This window comes from Rosa chinensis, chromosome 6 (genome assembly GCF_002994745.2).
Source record: "Rosa chinensis cultivar Old Blush chromosome 6, RchiOBHm-V2, whole genome shotgun sequence".
In the NCBI taxonomy this organism is placed as follows: Eukaryota; Viridiplantae; Streptophyta; class Magnoliopsida; order Rosales; family Rosaceae; genus Rosa; species Rosa chinensis.
In genome coordinates, this window is record NC_037093.1 from 40,208,414 (window position 1) to 40,226,017 (window position 17,604).

The 17,604-nt window shown below is 40.3% G+C and overlaps 2 protein-coding genes across 2 annotated transcripts; both read left to right on the plus strand.

Moving 5' to 3' along the window:
* Positions 1-1,907: 1,907 nt before the first annotated feature.
* On the plus strand, positions 1,908-2,918 carry LOC112171324. The gene has a single exon (XM_024308524.1). It carries the CDS (start codon positions 1,908-1,910, stop codon positions 2,916-2,918), a length of 1,011 nt encoding a protein of 336 aa, XP_024164292.1.
* A 9,978-nt stretch (positions 2,919-12,896) lies between these two features.
* On the plus strand, positions 12,897-13,904 carry LOC112171325. The gene has a single exon (XM_024308525.1). It carries the CDS (start codon positions 12,897-12,899, stop codon positions 13,902-13,904), a length of 1,008 nt encoding a protein of 335 aa, XP_024164293.1.
* Positions 13,905-17,604: the final 3,700 nt, after the last annotated feature.

Below are 17,604 nucleotides of genomic sequence, written 5' to 3' on the forward strand. Positions count from 1 at the left end.
CGGGCCGGCCCTACCCTTTCTCCGATAGGGTAGGGTAAGGGTCATGCAAATAAAGCCCGGCCCTACCCTACAGCCCAGCCCGTTTGAGCCTATTAGGGCCGGGCCGGAGCCCGCCCAATTAAGCCCTAATAATTTTCTATTTTTTCTATTTTTTAAATATGTTTCTCTTTAGTCTATACATACAACTTATCTCTTTTTTGTAATTGATTTCCTAAGTTTTATTTTCTTTAATTTTTGTTTCCTTTGTTAAACAACAATTAATTTTGAGAGATTTAGAGAGATAGTTAATTGAATATAACCATCTTAACTAATATTTATAAATGTTATAACTTTTAAGTTAATTCCAATATATATATATATATTTGAGAATTATATATATATATATATATATTAAATATGATCAACAAAAAATAATGAGTCTTTTATTACCTATATAACCATTGAGCTACATTTTGAGATAAAAAATAAAAAATATATATTTCTTTTTGTTAAACAAATTAAGGCCCATTTTGGCCCTATTCGGATGGTCAGCCCTTTCGACCCTAGTGGCTCGGGTCTTTCGGGCGGGTAAATGTTAGCATATTGATGCCCCGGCTCGACCCTACCTGCCCCAAATTTTTGTTGACTTTGACTAGGCTCAGCCCGACTCGACCCTAAGCCCTAAAATTTAGGGTAGGGCCGGCCCTAGCCCGGCACATGATGACCCCTAAAATAGAGGATGAATAGCCTAAATAGGGGTCAATGGCCAAGGGGTTTATTTGTAAATTAGTATGAGGAATTTTCATGGAAGGCCGGATGAGCGTGTTGACTGAGCACGATTAGGACGGCCAACTAAGTTCACAACATCGCAAGAAGACTTGGAAAATGACTTTGACAAGTGACAACAACCAATTTCCTCGCCTTGGAGTGAACGACATTGTTCTATGCAGACCTTCTTTGAGAAGTACCCTTATAGTGGCCTTGAACTCCAAGAATGCCATTTTCTTTTAAAAGCAAAAAGTAGTAATCTTTTTCTTTTATCTTATTATTTTTTGACTACTCCAATGTTTTCCGAATTAAGTTCCTGGGTTATGGTTTAGGTGAGAATGCTAAGCTAGGATTTAGTGTACAATGAATTGGATTAGAGGCTAAAAAGTTTCCAAACTTAATTTTTCTTAATGCAGATAACTTGTTAATTATGCACAAACTTCTTCCAAGTTTATGATCAAAATAAAGAAGGAGCTTTTTCTAATCTTGGCAAGTCCAACAAATGCTTGAAATTCTAGATGAACAATTGTGTTAATTTTTTCTTTTTCTTTTGAGTGTCTAGTTTACACTTCCCCTATAGATATTCTTATTGAATAAGATATAGCGTTTGTCATGAATTGTGACTAAATTATTTTTTTTTCCTTTTGGAAAATGACTTCTGACTTAACTAGATAATATTGTTAAAAAAAAAAAACATTTCTTAAGAATAATCTAGAAAAAGAATGCTGCTGAATGCAAAATAAGAAGATTGAAAAATACTCATTCTAAGTTCAGTTGTAATCAAATAAAAAATGGTTCATAAAAAAATGAAGGTTAGGAATATGAGGATGAAACAGAGTATTTTTAAATTCTTAGAGTTTAATTATTGATCGAAAGAAAAATATGATAGACTACTCACTTCTAAACCTGTGTGGGAGACCGTGTAATTGACTTTCTATTAGCTAGTATTTAAATCTCACTTATTCTATTTTCTAATTGGAATGCACAACATTGATAATGACTACTAGTTTCCTGCAAAATCAAGGGTATTTTTGTATCATAAAGTCCAATCTAGTTTCCTATATTCCTCCTCCTACAACCCAATTAACTTCTATTCCCACCTCATATATACTTGTCTCTCTGATTCAGAAAGTAAACCCATTCAAGGAAAAGCTGCAACTATGGATAGAGAACAAGATGAGTTGCAGTTCCTTAGTCTCTTTGGCATCTACAGAGAATCCTACAAGATTGTATACAAATGGAGAAAAATCTTCAGCCAAATTACCTTGACCTTGATCCTCCCTTTGAGCTTCATCTTCTTGGCTGACATGGAAGTCTCCAACATCCTCTTCTTCAGGATCATCCACAGCGAAAGCGCCTTGGACAAAACGATACCAGACACCGCTCGCTACAAGAGAATAAATGACGTCCTCACCAAAGAAAGGGCAACCTTCTGGCTCTTCAAGGCTGCTTACTTCACTTCCATGCTCATCTTCAGCCTCCTCTCCACCTCCGCCGTGGTGTACACCATCGCATGCGTATACACCGCCCGGGAAATCACCTTCCGGAAGATCATGAGCGTCGTTCCAAGGGTCTGGAAGCGCGTGATGATCACCTTCTTGTGCACCGTCCTGGCTTTCTTGCTCTACAACATAGTGGCAGTAGTAGTCGGAATTGTTTGCTTAGCTCTCTTATACAGCAACAGCGGAGACGGCGGCCTCGCCTTCTTCATAACTTTTATCTTTTTATTGATCTTGTACGCTATTGGGTTCGTGTACATGACCATAATCTGGCAACTGGCTAGCGTTGTCTCGGTGTTGGAAGAAACGAAAGGGATCAAAGCCATGATCAAGAGCAAGAAGCTACTCAGAGGGAACATGTGGGTGGCCTCAATCATCTTCTTCAAGATCGTTGCTTTAGCCTACGTTATTCAGTTTTCATTTCAAGCATTGGTTGTGGATGGATGGGTGTTTGGGATAATGGGCAGGATAGGCTTCGGTGTTCTCTTATTGTTGCTGCTGCTTAAGTTGATTCTGTTTCTGCTGGTCATCCAAACGGTGCTTTACTTCGTCTGCAAATCTTACCACCATGAAAACATCGACAAGTCGGCCCTGTCGTATCACCTCGAGGTTATTTATCTGGGAGACTATGTTCCTCTGAAGTCTAAGGATGTTCAGCTCGAGCAGGTTTAAGTAATTGGTACTGTTTTTGAATCTTTGACCAAAAATTGCTGTAATACGTACATGCCTATCTTGATCTTGATCAATGGGTATTACTTTTCTTATGGACACTATAGTTAAGTATAGCCATAATTAATCATAAACTGGTTTTTCTATTTCTACTTGATGTTGAAGCTCTGACTTTTCCATTTGAGCTTGATCACCAGATCGAGAAACAATATATTGAATTTTGGAAATATTTTATTTTGATTTTGGTTAAAATGTTAAAAGTAAATTCATTTGAGGAAACCGTAGCAGTCGTCAACGGGCCGGGCCAGTCAGTCGTGGGTTTGGACGGGATCGGGCCGGGCCTTTGTCAAACCCAGTTCAGTCCCAGTCCTAGATTTTGTTTCTTTTTTTAAACAAAATGCCTGATAGGCCCGACATTCTTCATTAATAATTGTTTTTAATTTGGTGTCTTCTTCAGATGTTTTTTTTCTTTTCTTTCTTTGTCAGTTTTTCTTCTTCCTCTTCCTCTTCCCTTTCTTCAGCAAAACCTCCGTCATTTGGTCCACCTCTGAAGCGGCTGCATATGAATACAACCTAACCATCAAAGTGCCCATTTCCATCTCTTTCACTAGAGAATCCATCTTTACATGATTACCAGTCTAAAAACAGATCGAGCTTCAATAACATCCATCAAATCTAATCGAATCTAGAGTCAAATCGAGCAGCAACGTCTCTAGAAGCAGCAAGTCTCCTAAAGTCTTCAATTCCTCGATTTACATTGGCCGATGTAAAAAAATCTATATGTTGCCCTTTGTTTGTTTTAGGTTGATTTGCAGTTGAAGTAGAATTTAGCAATAGGGCAACCAATAAAGAACTATGAATTGGGGTTAGTGTGGAAGGCTGACGGTTTGTTTTCATAAAAGCCCATCTTTTATTTTATTTTTGTTCAAGGAAAACCTAATTTGTGTTTAGCCCAAACTCTAGGTTACTTGACCTAGTGGTAATAGGATTTAATTAGAAGGATCTAGAATCCGAATCAATGTAGAATTACTTTCCTTGTATGATTGAGATTCTATGCATTGTAATCCTCTATATAAAGAGGCCCCTATTATCAATGAGAATACACAGCGATTATCTCTCAATTTCTGATTCCCTAAAACACGTTATCAGCACGAGTGCTAACCCTAGCCCTAAAAACCAAAACTCTTCTCACCAAAACAGCCGCAAGCTCCTAGCCCTTGCTAACCATGCCGTAAGCTGCCCCTGCAGCCCTTGCGCACCCATGTGCCACCTACTGCCCATGCAGCATTGCGGCACTCCTGCTGCCCCTGCAGCATAGCAGCTCGCTCGTTCTTGTGCAGATCAGCCTGCTTGCACGCCCCGAAACGTCTTGTTCGGGACCTCTGATCAAAATACTTTCTTCATCAAAGTTGTTCATCTCTATCTCCTCTATCTGACCTCAAAATTTCAGCCCTATTGGAGAAGTTTTGAGACCTGTACAGTATTCAAGGTGGGAGCTGTTCAGCATGCTCGTTCCTGTGCATATCAGTCAGTTTGCAAGCCCCGAAACTTCTATTTCGGATTTTCAGATCAAAATTCTTCCTTCATCAAAGTTGTTCGCCTAGGTCTCTTCTTTCTGAATTTCAAATTTCAGCCTTATTGGAGACATTTTGTAACCTGTACACCAATCGGAGTGGGAGCTGTTTAGAAGTGAATCTGCTCCGAATTTCAACAAGTTTGATTCGCCTAGAACTGAAGCTTGTTTGCAATCCTACAATGAGGATCGAATGCGATCCGCAATCCTAAGAGGTATGGTTTACTAAAATTTCCCGTTTTTGAGTTTTTATTTCAATTTCTCTTCTTTTTCTCGGGGACTTGCAACCTCCCTTCTTCTACCCCCCTTTCTTCATTATAGGGGAGACCAAATTAAGCCGAACTGTGGGGGTTCTTGCTCACTCCAAGCTTAGAGCTTGTTGAGATCTCCAAACTTAGAGTTTGTAGAGAATTTATGATCGACCACTTACATCATTGTTTCGATCTAATCCAAAACCCCTCTTGGAATCAGATTTTCCTGGAAGCGACTACGCTCGGAAAAATCCCTAATTTCTTGGAAGCGACTACGCTCAGAAATTTAATAAGTTTTTCGTGGTAGCCCTTTTCGCTCCGAAACTAACCCTAATTTCTTGTTCTCTTTCAGGATGAGTAACCTGAACAAATTGGACTTTGCTCCATTGGGAACAATTGGCTCTGGATATCACAGGTGGGTTCGTGATATCCGCCAGCATCTCAAGGCTGTAGGAATCTTGAATATGATTCTCGAGCCTAGCCAGGACGTGATAACTGTTAAGCAAGCTCAAGCTTTGGAAGCAAATAGAGCAGTCTTAGAGGCAAATAAGGCGAAAGCCATCATCCTAATGACTCGTCATATGGATGATTCGCTCCAGTACGAGTATATGAATGAAGAAGACCCCAGAAGGCTGTGGGTCTCGCTCGAAGAAAGATTTGGCAACGTCCGTGACTCCTTGCTTCCTGACCTAGAAGTGAGATGGCATACCTCCGCTTCTGTGATTTCAAGTCAGTTCTTGACTATAACTCGGAAGCACTTCGCATTAAATCCTTAATGGAATTCTGTGGTAAAGAGATCACAGATGCGATGTTGATTGAGAAGACGCTCTCTACCTTCCCCGTCTCTGCATTGATGGTTGCTAAGAACTATCGAATCGATGTATATGCAAGACGGATCACAAGGTTTCATGAGCTCATTGGAGCTATGAATGTCGCTGAAAAGCATGACAATATCCTTGTGAAGAACTATAATTCGAGATCCGTGGAAACAGAGCATATTCCGGAATCCAATTATAGTCGCACCTCTAAGAGAGGGCGCCAAGAGTGAAACCCTAATCTTAGGTATACTTCTGGACATTCTGATCCATATAATCGCTCTACTTGGGAAGGTAACCGCCAAAATAGGCGAACATGGAACCGAAGAGGTAAACGTGGAAAGAGAGAGGGAGGCAACGCCTCTGGCCATGTTGGTGGCGCCACCAACACTAAGAGCCATATAAATGACGCTTTCAAAGCGCCTCAATCAATGGAGTTCGAGCAAAGAGATGTATGTTCTCGATGTGGAGTGTCTGAGCATTGGGCACACATTTGTAGAGCTCGTGAAGAACTTGTCACCGCCTACAAAGCATATTGTGAAGCAAGAGAAGCTCACTATGTGGAACAAGAAGATCAAGAAGATGATCTAGAGTGAAGGGTTGCAGACTACAAATCTGGCTGGAATCAATAGATCGCCAATTCTGTTTAAGTCTTTATTTTCCAAGAGATGTAGGCGATTGCCATATTACCTTTATTGGATTAGATTTTCTTTGATCATAGAAACGATGATGTACTCCGTTGGCTTATGAATAAAATTTCGAGTTCTTTCCATTATGACTCCATTTTGATTCTGAGCATATGACTTTGTGACTATGATGGCTAGGCCATCAATATTAATTCAGGGACATGGAATAGCCCAAGTTCCACTTGCCAAATGGCACCTTGATTACAGCTGTCACATAAACTCTCTACGCTCTTAGGGCAAATCGTACCCTATGAATAGCCAACGAATTCCATGCGACAATGCATGTAGAGAACGGAAATGAGTTCCTTTGCATTGCCTCTAATGATTGCGAACAAAGACGCATCTTAGAGAAGTTTATGTGTCTCTCTAGTGGACTCTATGTCACTATTCGAGCTATTAATCCAATAAAAGTTATAAGAGAAGATCTCTCGGATTTAGACACATATTGGTTTTGTCACGACAGGATCGATCATCCTAGTCATGATATGATGATCCGTCTACAAAGACTTCACACAGACATCTTTACAAAGCCCGTTCCTTAGGGAAATTAGGACTGAGATCGTCCTCTGCAAAGGATATGACAATACTCATTCTGTTCTTACAAATAATCCGTAGGGATTTTGTGGATTGATTCAACCAACTTGCGGATGCTTAAATATTTCATGATATTGGTTGACACGCAAACACGATGGTCACGTGTTGTGCCATTGTCCACCTATAAATGCTGCTTACGCTACACTCCTAGCTCATATCATATGACAATGGGTCACTCCCCAGATCATCCTATTCAGTCAATTGGATTTGACTATGCTAGAGAGTTTACATCGAAAGACTTTCGATGGATATTGCAATGGGCTTGATGTTGGACATCACATTCCCATGTACACACCCAATTGGTCTCGCGGAAACAACTACGATGGTAGTCCGAACATTGGCAATGCGCACCAATCTTCTTACATCCGCTTGGGGTGATGCAATATCGCATGCAGCTATGCAAATTCGTCTACGACCTACCGCCACTCAATGTACCTATGCGTTACAGCTAGTGACTGGGTACACGTATTTTGTACTTACGCACATTTGAGTGAGCTATTTATGTGCCCATTGCGCCGCCACAGCGCGCTATGATAGGTCCTTACAGATGGATGGGCAACTACGTTGGATTTGAGACTCCAACCATCGTCCGCCACTTAATGCCCTTGCTAGGCGATCTCCTTACCGCTAGATTTGCGGATGTCACTTTAATGAGACAGTCTTCCCGTCATTCAGGGGAGATAAGAACACGAATGTTCAACAGGAACGACAGAAATTGTCGTGGCCTGTCCCCACTATGTCTCATCTCGATCCCTATTAAAGTGACGAGATCACACAAATATGCTGCAAACATGCCTGCAAGGAAGGACGTCCCTACGAGAGGATATAGCGCCACCCTACACGGAGGTAGGCATGGCGCCAACGCCAAAGAGAGTGGCACTCTGGCGTTACAAGCCATGGCCCCAGCTAGGATGCTTGGGAGGTCCGTGGGTTCGAAGGATACTTTGGCACATTCCAATCCTTTGATCATCGACACTCAAAATCCGTCTCATGAGTATCTTCCAGGTTATGGTTATCGTTGGGGGACGCCTCAACGTCAGAACCTATTCCTGAGAATATAGAGCTCTATGAAAATTACACTAGTGTACATGAGACGTGGGATAGAAACTCCATCATAATTGGTGATGTAGTTGCGTATTTTGTTGCGCATGAGTTTGTTGAGTCAGATGATATCGAACCACGCTCCGTTGATGAATGAATACCAACGTAGAGAGTTTTTGGCCTAAATGGAAAGATGCGATCCAGGTTAAGATGGATTCTCTAACGAAGAGGAAGGTTTTCGAGCTAGAGATGCCAACACCTCCTAACATAAAACCTGTTGACTAATGGGTCTTCGTTAGAAAGCGTGATGAGAAAAAGAGATGGCAATCTCGCCTTATGGCGCAAGGCTTCTCATAAAACGCCCTGGAATCGACTACGATGAGACATATTCTCTCGTAATGGATGTCATTGCACTCCACTACCCTGTCAGTTTGGTAGTTTCCGAATCACTGAACATGCAGCTTACAAATATGGTCACTACGTATCTCTATAGGGATCTAGATATGGAATATACATGAAGGTTCATGGCGAACTTCATTTACCCAAGTCAAGTGGCTCTAGACCATGGAGCGCGTTTACAATAAGGTTGAAACGCTCACTAAAGTGACTACTTGATTGGGAAGGGATATGCCCACGCGTTTCTATGACAAGTTTCGGATTCTATCGCGGTTCATGTTGGACATGATCTTCATTAGAAGCCCTTAAAGAGTTAAGGGAAACCGCTGAACACTTGTAATCCGAGTTTGAGATGAAGGATTTTGGGAAAACACGATTATGTCTCGGTTTGGAACTTGAGCATCGTGTCGATAGATGCTTAGGCATTTTGACAAGGTCAAGCCTTCAAGCACACCCATGATCGTCCGTAGTCTTGATCCTGAAAAGGATCCTCTTCGTCGAAAGGATGATGACGAAGATGTGCTAGAGGCAGAAGTGCCTTACTTAGTACAATAGGCGCATTATTGTACTTATCCCAATGCACAAGACCGGACATCTCATATGTTGTGAACTTGTTAGCTAGATTTAGCTCTGCGCCAACGCGACGCCATTGGATTGGTGTAAAAGATATCTTTCGATACTTGAGATGTATGAGTGATATGGGCTTGTTCTATCCATACGAAGAGATGATGGATTCAGACCCATCACACACCAGGTACACCGCCAACCCTGGCTTGCGTCCACTATCCCCATCCCAAAACGACATGTGTTTTGGAAGGTTTTGCTGATGTTGGGTATCTCTCTGACCCACACAAAGGTCATTCCTAATCCGGTTAAGTGTTCACCATGGGAAAAGACCGTGACATCTTGGAGGTCTACAGAATAGACCCTAGTCGCTATATCTTCGAATAATGCAGAGATCATTGCTCTTCATGAAGTGGTTCGTGAATGAATATGGATTGGATTCATAATTACGCATGTTCGAACAATTGTGGTTTGAAGTCTACCACAGATGAGCCTACGAGCATTTAGGATAATGCTGCTTGTTTTGAACAAATGAGGCAAGGCTACATCAAAAGCGATAACACGAAGCACAATCAGCAACAACAGACTCTCCTCGAGATCAAAGTGAACTAGATTCAATCTGAGGACAGTGAGGCAGACTTGTTTACTAAGTCATTGCCCAAATCCACGTTCGAGAAACATGTGGCAAGAATTGGCTTGCGGAAATAATCTGAACTCCCATGATCGTAGACATCAGGGGGAGACGCAGACATCAGGGGGAGATGTCTACATGTTCACCTCGAAACGTGAAGGGTGTGTTGTGCTCTTTTTCCCCTTCGACCGAGATTATTTTTGTCCCACTGGGTTTTTGTTACTCGGCAAGGTTTTTAACGAGGCAACGAGAGAAGCACCGCGTTTGGGCAACATAAGGGGGAGTGTTCAAGGAAAACCTAATTTGTGTTTAGCCCAAACTCTAGGTTACTTGACCTAGTGGTAATAGGATTTAATTAGAAGGATCTAGAATCCTAATCAATGTAGAATTACTTTCCTTGTATGATTGAGATTCTATGCATTGTAATCCTCTATATAAAGAGGCCCTTATTATCAATGAGAATACACAACGATTATCTCTCAATTTCTGATTCCCTAAAACAATTTTTTTATTTTCTTGGTTACACAACCCATCTTTGATAACAGAGGATGAATTTCTTTATTTTGTTTGTCATTTGGTACATGAATGATGTCGAGGCATTTAAATTGCACACATATGGTGCTAGTGGGCTGCTACTATTAAGTAGTAGATGTAATTTTGTAACATTTACAAACTAACCTGATAATGAAAACATAGGGGAAAAAATCTCTACCCCGAACCGCCTCATTTTATCTCTTGTTTATGTAATTATGTCTAACTTTCAAATGTAAAATTTCTAGTTCGAAGAATTACAACCCATTTGTATAAAATTTAGAAAATTAAAAAGACAATTGAATTTCAAATGATGGATGGGGACTTCATTGTCAAAAAAACCCTAGAACGCGCCGCACGCGCCTAGGACTCCCCCAACTCTCTCTTGTACTCGTCCGGCGGCACGTCCTTGCGGCGCTGTCGTCGGACGGGTTGTTTTTCAGTCTCGCCGTCCCTTATTGACGTGTGAGTGGTTTCGTTTCGATGCTTATTGGCTGCTTGCGGTGGTTCGATGTGGTTTGGTTGGTGGCTGCTATTGGTGGATCTGGTTTGGGTCTCCGGTGATATGGTCGGAGTGATGATGGAGGGCGGTCGGATCTGGGCGTTTTGACTGGTGCTTGGTGGTGGTGTTGTGGCGAAAGGGCTGGGGTCTCCTTCGTTCGGTGGGTGGTGGCGGTCGGGTTCTGGTTGCGGCGGTGATGCGTTGATCTTGGTGGTGGGACGGTGGTGGGCTGGTGTGCTGTGGCCTTGAAGGGAGTTGTGGTCTGGGTCGGAAGCTACCAAGCTTTGGATCTGTGTTTTGGTGGTGGTTTGCTAATAAGTACGGGCAGTGGCAGCGACCGTCATCCTTTGGCCGCCCTGTGGGTTGTTCCTCCCTAGTTTGGGGTCAACGAAAAGTCTTAACCGTTGTTTTGACGGAAATCGACGTGCTTATGGCCTTCTAGGAGGTCTTTCCTGTCAGGTTTGGTTTTGGATGCGGTGGCGTTTTGGAGCGGCGGCGAAAATGACGGTGGTGGATTTCTTTAGTCCTAGGTCTGTCTGTATAGTGTGCCTGTTGGTCGGGTTCGAATCAACGACAAGTGTTGACTGGTCGATCAATGCTAGCCAGGTGGATTCTGGGGGGACTTGGGAGGTAGTGCGCCTGGTGGGCGTGAGGCGAATTGTTTTGGTCTCTCTCTCCAATACGTTTTGTTGTTTGCCACTTTGTTTGGTACCAGTTTAGTCTGTTAGTTTAGTTTGCTAGTAAGTTTGGAGTCGGGGCCTAGTTCGGCCTCACCAGTGCGTCAGTATGGGCGTCCACTTTGGCGTCTAAAGTGGGAAAAGTTTCGATGAATCTTTTTTCCCTTTCTCATTGTATTCTTCGTTTATTAATGAAGTTCTTAATTGATCAAAAAAAAAAAAAATGATGGATGGGGCCTTGCATATTTTCAATTGCACATCATTTAGTTATATCAGATACGATATGTGGGATATTTTGTTGCTATATTTTATCACCATAATGAAATAGTATACCTAATTTCAATACTCCTTTTATTAGGCATCACGTTAAGATAGTGTTTCATGAATGTGTATGTAGTATAGTGAAAACTACTTGGAATTTGTGGTTTAGAATCCAGCTTAATTACTAACTCACTCCTCTAGACTTCTTAATAGAGGATGAATAGCCTAAATATGGTGCAATGGCGAAGGGGTGAATTTGTGAATTAGTATTAGGAATTTTCATGGAAGGCCGGATGAGCGTGTTGACTGAGCACGATTAGGATGACCAATTGATTTCACAACATCGCAAGAAGAGACTTGGAAAACGACTTTGACAACAGCCAGTTTCCTCGCCTTGGCGTGAACGACAATGTTATATGTAGACCTTCTTTGAGAAGTACCCTTATAGTGGCCTTGAACTCCAAGTCTGCCATTTTCTTTTAAAAGAAGTAAAAAGTTGTAATCTTTTTTTTTTAGATAAAGATGAAAATGTATTCATTTAGATGGAAAAAAAATAACAACCAGAAGATGTGGTGGGTTAGGGTTAACCACTTCAATGTTTTCCCAATTAAGTTCCTGGGTTATATATGGTTTTGGTGAGAATGCTAAGACTAGGATTTAGTGTACAATGAATTGGATTAGAGGCTAAAAAGTTTCCAAACTTTTTCTTAATGCACATAACTTGTTAATTATGCACAAACTTCTTCCAAGTTTATGATCAAAATAAAGAAGGAACTATTTCCAATGTTGGCAAGTCCAACAAGTGCTTGAAATTCTAGATGAACAAATGTGTTTAACACTTTTTTTTTCTTAAAAAAAAAAGTGTTCAGTTTACACTTTCCCAATTATTCTTATTGAATAAGATATAGGGTTGGTCATGAATTGTGACTCAATTTTTTTTTTCTTTTTTGAAAATGACTTGTGACTTAACTAGTTGATATTGTAACAAAAAAATTTCTAAAGAATAATCTAGAAAAAGAATGCTTCAGAATGTAAAATGAGAAGATTGAAAAATACTCATTCTAAGTTTGGTTGTACCCAAATAAAAATGGTTCATAAAAAAAAAATGAAGGTTAGGAATATGAGAATCAAAAGAGTATTCTTAAATTATTAGAGCTTAATTATTGATCAAAAGAAGAATATGATACTCTCTTCTAAACTTGTGGGAGACTCTGTAATTGAATTTCCATTAGCTAGTAGGTAAATCTCACTTATTCTATTTTCTAATTGGAATGCAGTCAATGCACAGCATTGATTGATAATGACTACTAGTTTCCAGCAAAATCAAGGGTAGTTTTGTATCATGAAGTCCAATCTAGTTTCCTATATTCCTCCTCCTACAACCCAATTAACTTCTATTCTCACCTTATACTTGTCTTTCTGAATCAGAAACCCATTCAAGGAAAAGCTGCAACTATATATGGATAGGGAACAAGATGAGTTGCAGTTCCTTGGTCTCTTTGGCATCTACAAAGAATCATATAAGATTGTATACAAATGGAGAAAAATCTTCAGCCAAATCAGCTTGACCTTGATCCTCCCTTTGAGCTTCATCTTCTTGGCTCACATAGAAGTCTCCAACATCCTCTTCTCCAGGATCCTCCGGAGCGAATATGCCTTGGACGAAACGAGGCCATACAGCCCTCTCTACAAGAGAACAAAAGACCTCGTCACGAAAGAATGGGTAACCTTCTGGCTCTTCAAGGCTGCTTACTTCACTGCCATGCTCATCTTCGGCCTCCTTTCCACCTCCGCCGTGGTATACACCATCGCATGCGTATACACCGCCCGGGAAATCACCTTCCGAAAGATCATGAGCGTCGTCCCAAGGGTCTGGAAGCGCGTGATGATCACCTTCTTGTGCACCTTCCTGGCTTTCTTCCTCTACAACGTAGTGGCAACAGTAGTCGTAATTGTTTGGTTAGCTCTCTTATACAGCACACGCGGAGACGGCCACGTCTTCGTCATAACTGGTATCTTTTTATTGATCTTGTACGCTGTTGGGTTCGTGTACATGACCATAATCTGGCAACTGGCTAGCGTCGTCTCGGTGTTGGAAGAAACGAAAGGGATCAAAGCCATGATCAAGAGCAAGAAGCTACTCAGAGGGAACATGTGGGTGGTCTCAATCATCTTCATCAAGATCATTGCTTTAGCCTTCGTTATTCAGTTTTCATTTCAAGCATTGGTTGTGGATGGATGGGCGTTTGGGATAATGGGCAGGATAGGCTTCGGTGTTCTCTTTTTGTTGTTGCTGCTTAAGTTGATTCTGTTTTTGCTGGTCATCCAAACGGTGCTTTATTTCGTCTGCAAATCGTACCACCATGAAAACATTGACAAGTCAGCTCTATCGGATCACCTCGAGGTTATTTATCTGGGAGACTATGTTCCTCTGATATCTAAGGATGTTCAGCTTGAGCAGGTTTAAGTAATTTGTACTATTTTTGAGTCTTTGACCAAAAGTTGCTGTAATATGTACCAACCTATCTTAATCTTTATCAATGGGTATTACTTATCTTATGGACATTATTATGGACATTATAGTTAAGTATAGCCATAATTAATCATAAACTGGTTTTTCAATTTCTACTTGATGTTGAAGCTCTGACTTTTCCATTTGAGCTTGATCACCAGAGAAACAATATATTGAATTTTGGAGATATTTTATTTTGATTTTGGTTAAAATGTTAAAGTAAGTTCATTTGGGGAAACGTGGGTCTCTGGGTTTTGCAAGGCTTGGTGGGATTTTTTGGCAACCACCTTTGGGGTTTTCCTTTAGGATTTTGCAGGAAAATTGAGTATAGTTTAATTTGGAGGTAAAACTGTAGCTTATTTACAATGCTGTTTATTAACTTGGGAGAAAGGTTAACTGTCTCATACAAAAAAAGGAAAAAAAAAGAGGAAAGATGTTGTAATTCTCTTCGAACTAATTGATTAGCCTTAGATTCGTATATACACACGGAGAAATAAGTTTGAGGGTTTAATAGTCGTCTAAGTAGGGTTTTTTTATATTTTTTATTATGGTTTTTTTTTTCTAAGGGGAAGACGATAAGTTTTACTAAGTGAAACTAATAAATACATGGAGCAATGCAAACACATAAAAAAGAAAGCAATGAAACAAAATATGATGCACAAGCGCATCTAATTTTAAAAAGTAACCAGGGTATGACTAAATGTTTTTCGAACATGACTAAAAACTGAAAAACCAAGAACTGCACTGCATATATCAATTCAGCAACGAAGTTATAGTAGTAACCGTAACTAGGATCGTAACCATAACTTGGGAGATACACCTCAAGAGAGCGAGGTGAGGCTCCCGGGAGGACGAAGGTGACCAAGGGTGTCAAAAACTTGGACATTAGTGATCGAACTCTCAAGAACAAGAACCATGAAACCTAGACTCCAATTCAAAATTGAACTAGAGCCCGGATTAAGCAGCAACAACCACCTGGGTCCCAAATATGAGCCTAAGAGTGCATAGGCCTAGAGAAAGCGCACTCACTTGTAGAGCCCAACAAACAAGCTCAGACCTAGGCCCAATTAAAATTACTTTGGGCACCCCAAGTCACCCATACTCCCAATATTTCGCCAGCCACCCAACCCTCTCCGTCGGAACACCGAAGGTAGAGAATTGGCCAACACTAGAGAAAGGAGAGGCTCGCCGAAGAGACACAACACACCACTCAAAGGCCACTCGTTGAAACCCACGAGTCCAAACAAACCGAGCAAGCCTCCAGCCAATGACGTAAGCCATCCTCCTCTGTCTCTGGCTTCATCACAGCAACTCCTTCTCCCCCGCAAAAGAGAAGTGCCAGATCTAGGGTCCCAAATGTGAATCACCTCACACAAACCCACATCTGAGAAAATCCTCCTCTGATGAGAGATCTTCAAGCCCAGCCAAACTCCCTGTGAACGCCACCGCGATCTGATAAGCAATTCAGCAAGAAACAGATGCCACAACCCATAGGTTGAACGGAGAGGAAGGACGACCTTGATGAGGATGACAGACAGGCTTCACGAGGGGTAGGAGACATCGGAGGCCATAAGATTCGACTAGGAAAACACTAAAACTAGGGTTTGCCGCTGCCAGGAGAGAGAAATAAGAGCTCTCGTCATTGTTGTGAAAAACTAATTAATTATTGATGTTCACTTTATTTTCATTTTTTATTCTTTTTACATTTCAAATGTTATTTAGTAAGAGTAAATTTGGTAAGGGAGTTTCTATTCATACCTCCAAATTTGGCATTTGGACCTCCCTACTTAATAGACCTCCAACTTACTTTTACAAATAACCAATTGTAGACCTCTCTAATTTTCCTATAATTCCCATCGTCCAATAAAAAATCAATAGACCTTCTTTTTTTTTAGATTCTATTCATGCTTTCAAAAATCAGTAGTTGGATCTCCTTCAGTTTTTGAAGATTTGGAATTGCAGCAATTTTTTTTTTTTTTTGAAGTTGATCCTCCATATACGAGTAACAGAGGTGCTAGCATTTTTTTTCAATGAATTGTCGACTCTTGGTTAGTGTAGGCAACAATACCATGTTTGCCCATCTTCTCGTATAAATATGTTTTCCAAGTATTATTTTCATTGCATTTAGGTGTCATTGTCCCTAAACTGATTCTCCCCTACTTGTTTCCATAGCAGCTTGAAATGAACATGCATGGTTTTTTTGTTTTAGATATGTGTGGGATAGTGGAGGAAATTACAATAATCAACCATGAGTCTAGTGCATTCTCCATAGATTTATATCAGATGGTCGAATTTTTCATCATATCTATAGCATAGTTTCACATAAAATTGCTCTGCACTGATGATGTGCGGGAAGATCTTGTGGACAACTACCCATTGCTGCGTTTGTCATATAAACGTGCTGGAGTACTGCTTTCTGTCGTCGCTCGTTCACATGTTTGATTGCATGCATTCAGAATGAGTAGGGCTTCATCAACTGAGGTGTCTTTGTATTTCCCATTTTCTCTCCTTTTATATTTTAATTTTTTATAGCGCAGTGATAAATCTTGTAAATTGTTAGCTATGTGAGCAAGGAAGTCTATCACTTAACGAAGACAAAGTCAAATTCTGAAAATTTTGACTTCAACATTAAATAACATTTGGCGATATATATTTTAGGGTTTACATTGGAGGAGAAAATTTTTCCCAAGTTGAAGACTATTACTGTTCGTAGAGATAAGAATATTTTTTTTTTCCTTATTTGTGTCTTTATTGGTAATTTGATATGAGTTGACAAAGTCATGCAACTATTACTTGGAAAAAGTGAGAGGTCTAAATACCAATTTTGGAGGTATGAATAGAAGCTCCCATTTGGTAAATCATGAGGCTTGGATTTATATTTAACTAGCCTTTGACCTGTGGTTTTTCCCAAAGAAATAATGCAAGAACTTCATTATTTTGAGGTCTCAAAGTTTCATCAACTAAAGAGCATAAAAGTTGGGAACTGAACTGCCCACGACAACTTTTGGTTTGAAATTGTGTTTCTCATCAATTTTTTTTTTCCCCTAATATCTTTTACATTTGATTTTGGTAGTTTGCCATGTTAATGTTTTTTTATACAAATAAAGTTTATTTTATTCAAAAGGTATTTATGGCTATTAAAAATTTGGTGAAGGTTTGACACCAAACCTTGACTTCCATTTATAATAGTATTGTTCAAGTAAATCCAGAATATGTGTTTGGCACAAACTCTAGGTTACTTGACCTAGTTGTAATAGGGTTTAGAGAATTAGAGATATTCTCGGAGATATTCATAGATATCCGATCAATTGTGCTATTATCTTTCCTTGTACAACTCTGATTCCATGTTTTGTAATCCTTTATATAAAGAGGTCCCTATTATCAATGAAAGTACCATTCAATTCTCTCCCAATTCAGTTTACCTTAAACATGTTATCAGCACGAAGCCCTAACTCTGAAACAAATAGCCAAACCCTGATTTAAGAAGCTAAAACCTTAAATCCGAATACAAAACCTTGAACCATTTTCTGCCTCCACAACACAACTTGAAGCCCTCGACCCCAAGAATCTAGAACCGGCCACAAAACCACCAGAACAGGCTAGAAACCTACCGAATCGGCCACCGGAAGCTCCATACAACCCGCAGCAAATATTC

Excerpts from the sequence above, each read along its gene's own strand:
- LOC112171324 (XM_024308524.1), top strand. The coding sequence starts at position 1,908 with ATGGATAGAGAACAAGATGAGTTGCAGTTCCTTAGTCTCTTTGGCATC.
- LOC112171325 (XM_024308525.1), top strand. The coding sequence starts at position 12,897 with ATGGATAGGGAACAAGATGAGTTGCAGTTCCTTGGTCTCTTTGGCATC.